The sequence below is a fragment of the Arachis ipaensis genome, chromosome B05, assembly GCF_000816755.2.
Source record: "Arachis ipaensis cultivar K30076 chromosome B05, Araip1.1, whole genome shotgun sequence".
NCBI lineage: Eukaryota > Viridiplantae > Streptophyta > Magnoliopsida > Fabales > Fabaceae > Arachis > Arachis ipaensis.
Genome location: NC_029789.2, coordinates 16,299,372 through 16,309,843, shown reverse-complemented (window position 1 = coordinate 16,309,843; position 10,472 = coordinate 16,299,372). Strand labels below are relative to the sequence as shown.

The 10,472-nt window shown below is 36.4% G+C and overlaps 2 protein-coding genes across 3 annotated transcripts; one reads left to right on the top strand and one right to left on the bottom strand.

The window, feature by feature from the left end:
• LOC107643118 (probable WRKY transcription factor 41) lies at window positions 284-2,012 on the top strand. The gene is made up of 3 exons (XM_016346688.2): window positions 284-896; window positions 1,011-1,139; window positions 1,242-2,012. Exons 1-3 carry the CDS (start codon window positions 607-609, stop codon window positions 1,825-1,827), a joined length of 1,005 nt encoding a protein of 334 aa, XP_016202174.1. The 5' UTR covers window positions 284-606; the 3' UTR covers window positions 1,828-2,012.
• On the bottom strand, window positions 1,949-4,509 carry LOC107643117 (protein SEH1). 2 transcript variants are annotated; one of them, XM_016346687.2, is made up of 10 exons: window positions 4,495-4,509; window positions 4,164-4,370; window positions 3,965-4,076; window positions 3,756-3,856; window positions 3,461-3,538; window positions 3,186-3,341; window positions 2,863-2,975; window positions 2,568-2,694; window positions 2,270-2,414; window positions 1,949-2,089 (listed from the first exon to the last, which is right to left on the bottom strand). In XM_016346687.2, exons 2-9 carry the CDS (start codon window positions 4,323-4,325, stop codon window positions 2,283-2,285), a joined length of 981 nt encoding a protein of 326 aa, XP_016202173.1. In that variant the 5' UTR covers window positions 4,326-4,370; window positions 4,495-4,509; the 3' UTR covers window positions 1,949-2,089; window positions 2,270-2,282. The 2 variants fall into 2 exon arrangements, with proteins under 2 accessions (XP_016202173.1, XP_016202171.1); XM_016346685.2 differs by having other exon boundaries at window positions 1,951-2,414.

Below are 10,472 nucleotides of genomic sequence, written 5' to 3'. Positions count from 1 at the left end.
GTTTTCAAATTTCAAATATTTTTTATTTTGCAAATGAAATACCTCAGTGTGCAATCTTTTTAATTGATACGAGTGTTTAAGATAAAGAAAGGTTCGTGTGTTACAGATTATTTATCTGGATGTGAACACAATGTTCAAAACCATATCTTGTAAATAATATGTATAAATATATAATAACTCGTTTTCAAATATTTTTTATTTTGCAAATGAAATACCTCAGTGTGCAATCTTTTTAATTGATACGAGTGTTTAAGATAAAGAAAGGTTCGTGTGTTACAGATTATTTATCTGGATGTGAACACAATGTTCAAATTTCCAAACCATATCTTGTTGCAATAATGAGCAACAAGGGCCAATCAAATGAATCAATCATTCGTCAACAAATTATCTAGATAGTTGGACTAGACTTGGTCAGCATTCTATTACTAATACTAACTGACCAAATAACATTCTTTGCTTAAAAAGTTGCTCTCTCAGTCAAACTTTGACTTATTGCCAATTGGCCATTGGGGCTACCCTTTAAATACAAAGGGCCTTCATTTCCACCCCTCACTAGTCACTTACTCCCTCCATTTCACTTCTCAGTCCAAACAAAGCAATCACCAAATGGAGTGTGAAGGGAGTTGGGAGAAGAGCGAATTGAAAAGTGAGCTTGTTCAAGGGATGGAGGTAGCAAGAAAGCTTAAGGCAGAGTTAGAGTTAGAATCTAGTGCTGACAATAGGGACTTGCTGGTGGACAAAATATTATCTTCTTATGACAAAGCTCTATTGATCCTAAGATGGAGTGGATCAGTTTCCAAGCCCCACACATTGCATCAATCAACTAAAACCTCCCCACCACACTCCCCTCTACCCCACAATCATCAACAGGAACTTAAACACTCTTCACAGAAAAGGTTAGTTTACTTGGAAGAATACTAGACACAAATCATTATTGTTATTGGTAACCATATAATAAATGGATGAATGACTAACGGTACAATCAATTTGTTTGTGAAAATTGGTTGCAGAAAAATGATTTCTAAATGGGTGAATCAGGTTAAGGTGAATTCTGAGAATGGCTTTGAAGGATCCCATGAAGATGGGTACAGCTGGAGAAAATATGGACAGAAAGACATCCTTGGTTCCAAATATCCAAGGTGCAAATGCAGAACCCTTTTTTCCCAATCATGCTCCATAAGATAATCACATGATTTCTCTTCTATCAAACTAACTGTAGGTTGTTAACATTTAATTTGCAGAAGTTACTATAGGTGCACCTTCCGCAACACTAAGGATTGCTGGGCAACCAAGCAAGTGCAGAGATCAGAGGATAATCCCAATATATTTGAAATAACTTATAAAGGAAGCCATACCTGTTCCAAGGGGAAGAAGAATGCTGCTATGTCAGCAAAGTCACCAGACATACAAGAACCACAAGAACACCATACAAACTTCCAAAACATGTTGTCAGTCACTGCGGCTAAGCCGGGAAACGAAGAAATGGCATGTTCTTTCACTTCCCCATCGACCTCCTCTGGATGCAGGACACAAGAAAACCAGAACTTGCTTCCTTCAATTCTAGAGAATAATCCCTTCTTGGGCAGTCTTTCACAAACACATTTGTTATTACCAAACACACCAGAATCAAACTATTTTCCATCTCCTTTCTGCGCAAATGAGCTTGATGGGATCTACAGCAATCGATGCTCGGAATTCGATGTTTCTGAGATCATTTCCGCCCATACATCAGCCACCAATCCTCCAATTTTCGATTTTGATTTCTCGCTTGATCCACTGGAACTTGGCCAAAATTTCCGTTTCAATGCCTCCAGATTTTCTCACTAATAGATCTAAAGATTAAAAATCACATACTATGTTTAGAAATTTAAGATGAGGATTTTTTTAAGAAAGCATTGGTTATCTGTTAACCATAGCATGTATTATTAATCAGGAGGGCTTCAGACAGTAGAACAATGAACCAGCAATAATAGCAATACTAATTGTTGAAAAGTCAGTAAGGTTTGTACAATCATGATCCATCTTCCATCATAGCTTTCGTGTAACACAGGAATCTTGTCCACCAAATCTACAACAGATGCACTTCATCCTATTCAATATTCAACAAATAATACTTAAAAAAATCCACTCGTCTCAATACTTACAAGTTACTGAAGAGGTTTAGATATCAGGGATCGGTATAAAGCTGATTTAAAAATTGACCTAAAAACCAACTTTTTAAGTTAAAATATATGATATTATTCTCAACATAAAGACGGCTGGCTATTACAGGAGGCTATTTGCTAAGCAGTGGGTTCCATCACAGCTTGCTGATGCCAAACGCCGTGGAGGTTAGATTGCCATAATCTGACCATTCCATCGTGACCTGTAGTAGCCAACGTCATTCCGCTCATATCCCATTCCATCTGCCACACCTGAAAAAAAAATTACCAAAACACAATCAGTGAACAATGCCTTCAATATAATCCACCAAAGACTAAGCTCAAACAGTCATATGATGTTGGAAAGATAAAGTAAAAGTAGATTTGAACATAGAAAAAACAGAGTCAATTCTATAATCATATTACCATGCCTTCATGTCCTGGCAATAGTGCAACTCTTTCCACTGGAAGTGTCCCATTATGATCAGGGTTTAATCCAAGGTGCCATATTGAAAGTCCCTTTTGAGTTGCAACAGCAATAGTTTCATATGGCCTATAGTACAAGAAACAATAATATTCAAGATAGCTACAACATGATATAAGTTTTGAAAATTTCCCACATTAGTTGACCAACAATGAATCAGGCTTTCATAGCAACCCAGTATTTTGATGCCTATGCTACATGCTGTAAATCTCTTAATCATGTAAATATAACGTGTACCTGCCAATATTTGGTGCCCATGCTGCAGCATAAACCCGATCACCCTTTTCCTCTGGCAGTGCCAATTCTGCCACTGGCAACCATCTCTGGTGAGCCTGATCAAATTCCCAAACCTGTTGACAAAAATATTAACTATAATAATCCCAGGCAAAGAAAGATGTTAAGTTACTTATATCTTTCCCCTTGTCATAGATTGTAAAATTTGCGAGGCTAATAGTCAATTCAGAAAGAAACATTATAAAGCAATAACCATGCTAAGGAAAATTAAGATAATGCATCTGAAAGCAAAATGAAATAAAGGAAAAAGTGTGGACTTGTGTTACCTTAGAAGAATTAAGCTCGGATGTATTGGAATTAAAACCTATAAGGAAGCTGGATTCTTGGCTTCCACCTTTTTGCGGGTTCCAAGATATGGAGGCAGAGAAGCACAAAGCCTTTCCAAATGCAGACACTGACTCGATGACATTCTGGAATTCAGCCTACAGAGAAATAATAAAAGAATGATAAGTTAGTATCAAGTAATAAAAACATCAAGTGTCGTATTTAATGACTCGAGATTATGGTATAAACTGGATGATGGGTTAAGAACCATCTTCACCTGAAGCTGCCAATTTCTCAGTTCCAATGGATCCAATAGCTCATAAACTCTCACATGACCATCTGAGCATGCAACAACCTGCACGGTTCACAAAATTGCAAATGAATTAGCATAAGATCATCATTAGTATATTAGTTTTTATACATTATTGAAGGATTTCATTTCAAAAGCATGCAAACAGAGACCAATCAAGGCAACAAAGAAAATGTAAGAGTTGAGATAGGCTCAGAAAAAAATATATATATATGGTTCCAAAATAAATAATAAGGAAATCATGAATAACTACAAAAGTAACCATTTTCAAACTATTCAAAGAGGTCCCAAATTGAACATCAAGGACTTTGCTTGAACTACTCCCGAAGCTTTTGCAAAATTTCCATTGAGTAGGTTGTGAATCTACATTAACGACAAAGAAAACAACATATTATATATAAAAAAGTAAAATGCTTGAGGTTATGAGCATTGAAAATTTCCAACTTTAGGAAGAAAGGAAATGAACGACACCTTGAGCAACTTCTTCCCACAACGATACAACTCCATCAGCAGAAACAGAAGCAACCGCATCACCATATTCAGGAGGAACCCAAACAACCTTCACGACATTTCCTTCGTGAGCCTACGCATTTTGATGAGAGATATTAAAATTAGAAAGAAAGAAAGAAAAAAAGAAAGGAGTGAAAAGGGGGAAGGAAGAGGGAGGAACCCTGAATTTGAAAGAGGAGCGAAGAGAGGAAGAAGAAGCGGAGTCACAGAAATCGAAGATGGAAACGGTGCCATCGGCGGAGCCAGCAGCGAGTCGAGCGCCACAGTAGTTCCAACAAGAGCAAGTTGTGCCATTGTCGAGGATCAACAGCTCCTTCGCCATAAAACTCTAACTCTCACACCACACTTTGCCAAGCCCTACCCTCTTTTAATCACTAATTCGTAGGAACCCGTCACTGCCAAATAATAACTGCCATTAAACAAATTTTCACTCCCTTGTAAATTTTTTAGTTTTCACGGACTGTAGTTTTGCATAAGTTTGTTCTTTTAATGTTTAGGACTAGGTCTTTAAAAATTCTTGGTGGTAATCAACTTGGTCTACAACTGAGTTATTGGATCACTAGTTCAATAAGTAGATTATTACTTGAATCAGTTAATTTGGTCACAATTAAATATAAATATAAAATTATAAAAAATAAATTTAAAAAGTTAAAATAAAAGTTCAAAAGTATATCTTCACAAATATATTAATAACAATCAAGTATTAATTCTGAAACATAACTGTCACAAAAAAATCTTAAACATAATTAATGATACAAAAATAGATAATAAACTAATTACTAGTACAAAATAAATAAATTTAGTCCAATGAATGATCTTAAAGTCGACATCAATATCTTTATTAGACAAATTTAAAGCTTGACCAATACTATCTATGTAAGAATACTATCTATGTAAGAATCAAATCGAATCTTACAACAATAAATTCAACTATGATAATTAAAGGTTCTTAATGGTCTAGAGAAGGGGTTGAATCTATGGCTTTCTTTTAACTTGATTAATAAATCCTCGAATTAAAACTTGAAACTTAGCTTCTGTTTTGTCTGCGAGATAGATTATGCAGGAAACAATTTGGTTTTATCTCATGAATCGTGAAAAACAGAGTCAGAACAGGGAGAAAGAAGATGACACAGCCATATATCCTGGTTCAGTTGCCTTGTGCAATGCAACCTACATCCAGTCTCCACCACAACGTTGGTAAAATTTTTACTATCTTTTCAAGTATTACATACACTAATTCCCAAGGACTCAACAAAATCATATCAAGGACACATCTAGCTTCAACATAAACTAGACTTGGCTATGTAACTACCTAGACTCAACATACTAAGTGCTTACCCAACTTAGTAAGGGATACCTTTCAGGTACATGACTCAAAACAGAAATATATCCAAAAGAAATCTGAAATCAATCTTGGATTTTCTCTCCAAGTATCTCTCTAGCCTTTTCTCTCAATGGCCTTTTTTTAATGCCTCACTTTCCTTCCTTTTATCACTGAATAAAAACAAAGAAAGATACAACATTGAAACAGAATATTAAATATTAAACCATAAAGGAGATGATGATTCACACCCTTGACTCTATATACTGAACCCAACTTCTGAACTCTCAAACTTTGTTCTTCATCTTGGCGGAGTGCTCCCTTTAGTATAGGTGCAATGCTTCCAAGACTTCAAATTGTGTTTGTGAGGTTTCACTCTCTTCTTGTTTCGGGTTCTCTCTCCTTGTCTTCAAATGAAAAATATTTTTCTTTTTGTATCTTTCTTGAGCCACGGCTAGGGTTTCCTCTCCAAGGTCAACTTTTTGGTCCTTGAACCAGCTGTAATTCCCTTTATCTTTTTCTTCATTTAGACCACAAAATTAGGGATTTAAAATCTGACTTTGAGCTTAACCGAGGTGGTAGTTGCAGTAACAACTTGCTTGCTCATTGAGATTTCCAAATCCAAACCCCTAGATTTGTGCTTTGACTCCAAGAAACACTTTCAACCATTGATTCACAGCAGAGAAACTTAGCCACTACTTTCTTCATTTTTTTTCGAAATGGTGGTGCAAAGAGTAGGAGAAAATGTGAAGCAATTGACTTGCATGTTAAAAAAAAAACAAATTATATTTTTCTTCTCTAAACTTGCTTAGCTTTTCTCTGCTTAACTTGATTTGACATTAGCTTTCTTAATTATCTTTCCCTTTCTTCTACTTTGGTGTTTGAACAAAAAAGTAAAACTTCCTTTCTTTTCTGATCTTTACCTAATGTGAACTTAGCTGAAGTTTAGGGTTTCTTTCCATTTGACTTGATTGGCATTGGGCTTGGTTGATGATTCAATTTCCATTCAGCAGTCTTGGAATCACTTTGCTTTTGTATTTGGGCTACATGTCTTCGTATTGGGCTACACTAATGATTTTGACTTGGGCCTGCACACTAAATAACATCATCAAATCTACTTGAGTTATTAACCCAAATTCAAAATGTTTGTCATCATCATTTTTGTTATTTATTTACTAAACTCAACAATAATTTTCAGCAACAAAAAAATTAACTCTAAAGATAATTTACAGCAACAAAAAATTTAGCTAAGCTATTATTTCAATAAGACAACAAAAAATTTAACTCAGTGATGATTTTCATCAACTAAAAAATTAGCTCAGTGATATTTTCACTAACAAATTTAACTTACAGCAACAAATTCAACAAATCCTAATTCATTCATGATTTACAACAACATCTAGATCAACAACAAGGCAAATTAACTGATTAGTAATTCAACAATATCTTAAAATACAAGGAGAAGGTAAATCTGGAAAAGTCAGAATATGGGAAGCGATGATGCAGAAACTCACCAACAGTCTACGGTCCACGGCAACTCGGCGACGACGAGGACCCAAAACTAGAAGACGAAAAGTGACGGAAGGCGATGAAGCAAGCAACGATCCCAGATGATCCACAATCCATGGCGACGGCAAGGACCCAAAACCAAAAGACAACGAGCGATGACGACCCCACAGAAGGCAACAAAGCAAGTGACAACCCTACAAGTTGCTTCTGTCGCCGGCAACGAGGAGTTCAGGGAAGGCTGCGAGACGCTGAGATGCCAGCGATGAGACGAGACGAATAACGAGACACCGACAAATGTGACTGAGACAAGACTCGAGTGAGATTGAGAGAGACTCTGGTGGGCTAGTGGCAGTGAGAGCGAATAGAGAGTTTAAGTATGAGAATTGAGAGTGAGAGACACGTTTCTTGAGAGTCTGAGCGTGAGGTGAGTGAGAAGAGTTAGGATTTTGGTTGGGAGTACACACGCGCATTTCAGATTTTTTTTCGGGTCCAGGTTGTATAAATCGGTCAAGTCACTGATTCTTATCGAAATCCAACGGGTTGACCCAGGTCTTTCTGGGTCTGATGCAGGGACTATCCGACAAGTGGCTCGATTCAACCAGGTGAGCCGTGAGCCGGTTTTCGGTCGAACTGGGCGGGTTGAGTCGAGTTTGATAACAATGGATAAATAACCTTTATTAATACATAGATTACAGCTAAGACAATGAAATAATGTTCAAGTTTTATGATGTTTTATTTGCTATGTTAATTGATTGGAAAAGAGAATGAAGACGTCATAAATGACTATGAAGTTGTACTCGCGTTTTAATTTGGTACTCAAAGTTTTAATTTATTCAGTTTGGTCTCTCTAATTAACATGTATGACTTACATTAGACTCTAATAATGTTTTCGTTACAAAATCGTTAACGCGTATGTTAAGTATCAGAATTAATAGGGACAAAATAACACAATTAACACTACAAAAAATAGGATTTTGTCATGCTTTTAAAGCGTGCTGAAAAGTGCGAAAAAGCGTAGCGATAGCTTTTTGCCACGCTTTTTGAGCTATTGGCACGCTTCTGAAAGGGTCACATCCGCAAGCGTGCCGATTACTCTATTGCCACACTTTTGTCAATCTATTGGCACACTTTATATTTTGCCACACTTTTATCTATTGCCACACTTAAAATGTGGTCATATATAACCCTATAGCCATGCTTTTAAAGCATGCCAAAAGGTGGATATACAACTACACTTTTAAAATGTGCCCATTGGGTTGGCTTTGGCAACGCTTCAAAAGCATGTCAATAGAAAAACATATGGCTACGCTTTTTTAAACGTACCTAGATGTGAACCTATTGCCATGCTTTTAAAGCATGGCTATATCCTTATCAAATTAAAAAAAAAATCCTAGTATGTGCTTTTACATGTACTCTAATGCACTCCAAAAACAATAAAATACATTGACAAAAATCTGTGAATATCATTTTCAAAAAATTAATCAATAAAAATTAGTATTACATTAGTAGAATTCAAACCAAATTAGCCATATCAATCTCTTATAGCCAAAGTAGTTATAAGCTTGTAATATTAATAAATTCTTCAAACATCTCTCCTATAAAGTGGTAAAAGAATAAAAGTTGAATTATACATATTTTCCTTAATCATATTCCATCAATCTCATATATGTCACGTGAGAAACTACCATCATTTTATTTCAAGTCTGTGTCCACACTATTGGTGCACGGAATTACACTTCGCACAACTGAACCAGCAAGTGCACTGGGTCGCCCAAGTAGTACCTGAGTGAGTCAGGATCGATCCCACGAGGATTGTGATTTGAAGCAAGCTATGGTTATCTTGTAGATCTTAGTCAGGCGGATAGAAAAGTTGTTTGTTTGTTTAAAAAGCATAAAGGTAAAATAAAGATAACGTTACTTAGTTGATGGTAAATGCAATGATAAGAAGATGGTTAAGGCTTTGGAGATGCTTTATTCTTCTGGATCGATTCGATTTTACTGTCTCCTCCAACTGTGAATGATTTCTTCTATGGCAGGCTGTATGTGATCAACGCCTTTCTTAAGAGGTCGCCGATTCTCCTCCAGAGCTGAACACCAGAGTTAGTGCGCATCCAGTCTGATTGAGGGTGAAACTCATGTAGTCCATTCCCCTTAGTGATCCTACTCAAAACGCCACAGATAAGGTCAAATCTTCCAGATCAGATAATGCTGCGCCTTTGGTTCTAGCCTCTATCACAAAGACTCTAATCTTCCCATACCTTGGCTGAACTGGTGTCTCGAGAAGTCCCCAACGAAGTCGTGGATTAGCCGTCTAAGAAATGTATATCAAGCTAGTGGTTCATCATTGTCCGATGAAAGACTCACTCTGAACCCATGTAGAATGAGATAACCTTGTGCCGGTTCAATGCATTCATAAGGATGAAGACCGAAGATACATCTTAGAATAGAGAATCACACACGAATTGAAATAGAACAGTAATACTTTTATTAATCTATAAAACTCAGCAGAGCTCTTCCCTTCAACCTAGGAGGTTTAGAGACTCATACTAATAGAAAATGCAATGTGAAAACGTGTAAAGTGTCAAAAGTTTCCGTATATAGCAATGGTGAACTCTTGTCTATATATACTAATCTAATGACTAAGGATTACAAAAATATGATAGGTTTAGGCTTGTAGTGCGAAAATCCATTTTCGGGCCCACTTGGTGAGTGTTTGGGCTGAGCTTTAGTGTCTCCCACGTGCTAGGATGCTCCTTGGGCATTGAACGCTAGCTAGGGACACCTTTATGGGCGTTCGACACTGGCCACTCCTCTGTGGGCATTGGACGCCTGGACTGAGGTAGATGGCTGGCGTTGAACGCCAGTTTTGGGCCTTCAATTCTGAAGCAAAGTATGGACTATTATACATTGCTGGAAAGCCCTGGATGTTAGCTTTTCATAGCCATTGAGAATGCTCTATTTGAACTTCTGTAGCTCCAGAAAAGCTCTTTCAAGTACAAGGAGGTCAGATCCTGACAGCATATGCAGTGCTTTCTCTGCCTCTGAATCAGACTTTTGCTCCAACTCCTCAATTTCAGCCAGAAAATACCTGAAACTGCATAAAAACACACAAACTCATAGTAGAATCCAAAAATGTGAATTTTACACTAAAATCTATGAAAATATAATAAAACTTAAATAAAACATGCTAAAAACTATATGAAAATGATGGCAAAAAGCGTATAAAATATCTGCTCATCAACTATGCTTCATTAAATACTCAGCTATTACTTCCAGCTCATAGACAACAGCATAACACAGTGGTGTTTGTCCATCATTATCCTTATAAAAGTACAAAACACCACTATAATATAAGCAAAATTTCAAATTCAGCATTCGAAAAATAATTAAAAATGCATAGAACGGTCTTCTACTGCACATGCTAAACTGAGAGTTAGAGATAAGCAACTATTACAATAAGGAATAACGATTTAAGTTAACATTCAAGCAAACTTCCATCATGTTTCCATTCCAAAAAAACAGTGGCAATACCTCTAAAACTCTAAAGCATATAGATTAACTCAAATATCTTAAGTACTTAAATTGGAATGTTTTGAATTGCAATATATGAAATACCTTGGCATTAATATCAGCATTCCT

Excerpts from the sequence above, each read along its gene's own strand:
- LOC107643117 (XM_016346687.2), bottom strand. The coding sequence starts at position 4,325 with ATGGCGAAGGAGCTGTTGATCCTCGACAATGGCACAACTTGCTCTTGT. Across the intron at positions 4,077-4,163 it reads GCTCCTCTTTCAAATTCAGG|GCTCACGAAGGAAATGTCGT; the intron begins GTTCCTCCCTCT and ends CAAAATGCGTAG. Across the intron at positions 3,539-3,755 it reads CTTTGAATAGTTTGAAAATG|GTTGTTGCATGCTCAGATGG; the intron begins GTTACTTTTGTA and ends TGAACCGTGCAG.
- LOC107643118 (XM_016346688.2), top strand. The coding sequence starts at position 607 with ATGGAGTGTGAAGGGAGTTGGGAGAAGAGCGAATTGAAAAGTGAGCTT. Across the intron at positions 897-1,010 it reads AAACACTCTTCACAGAAAAG|AAAAATGATTTCTAAATGGG; the intron begins GTTAGTTTACTT and ends AATTGGTTGCAG. Across the intron at positions 1,140-1,241 it reads CTTGGTTCCAAATATCCAAG|AAGTTACTATAGGTGCACCT; the intron begins GTGCAAATGCAG and ends TTTAATTTGCAG.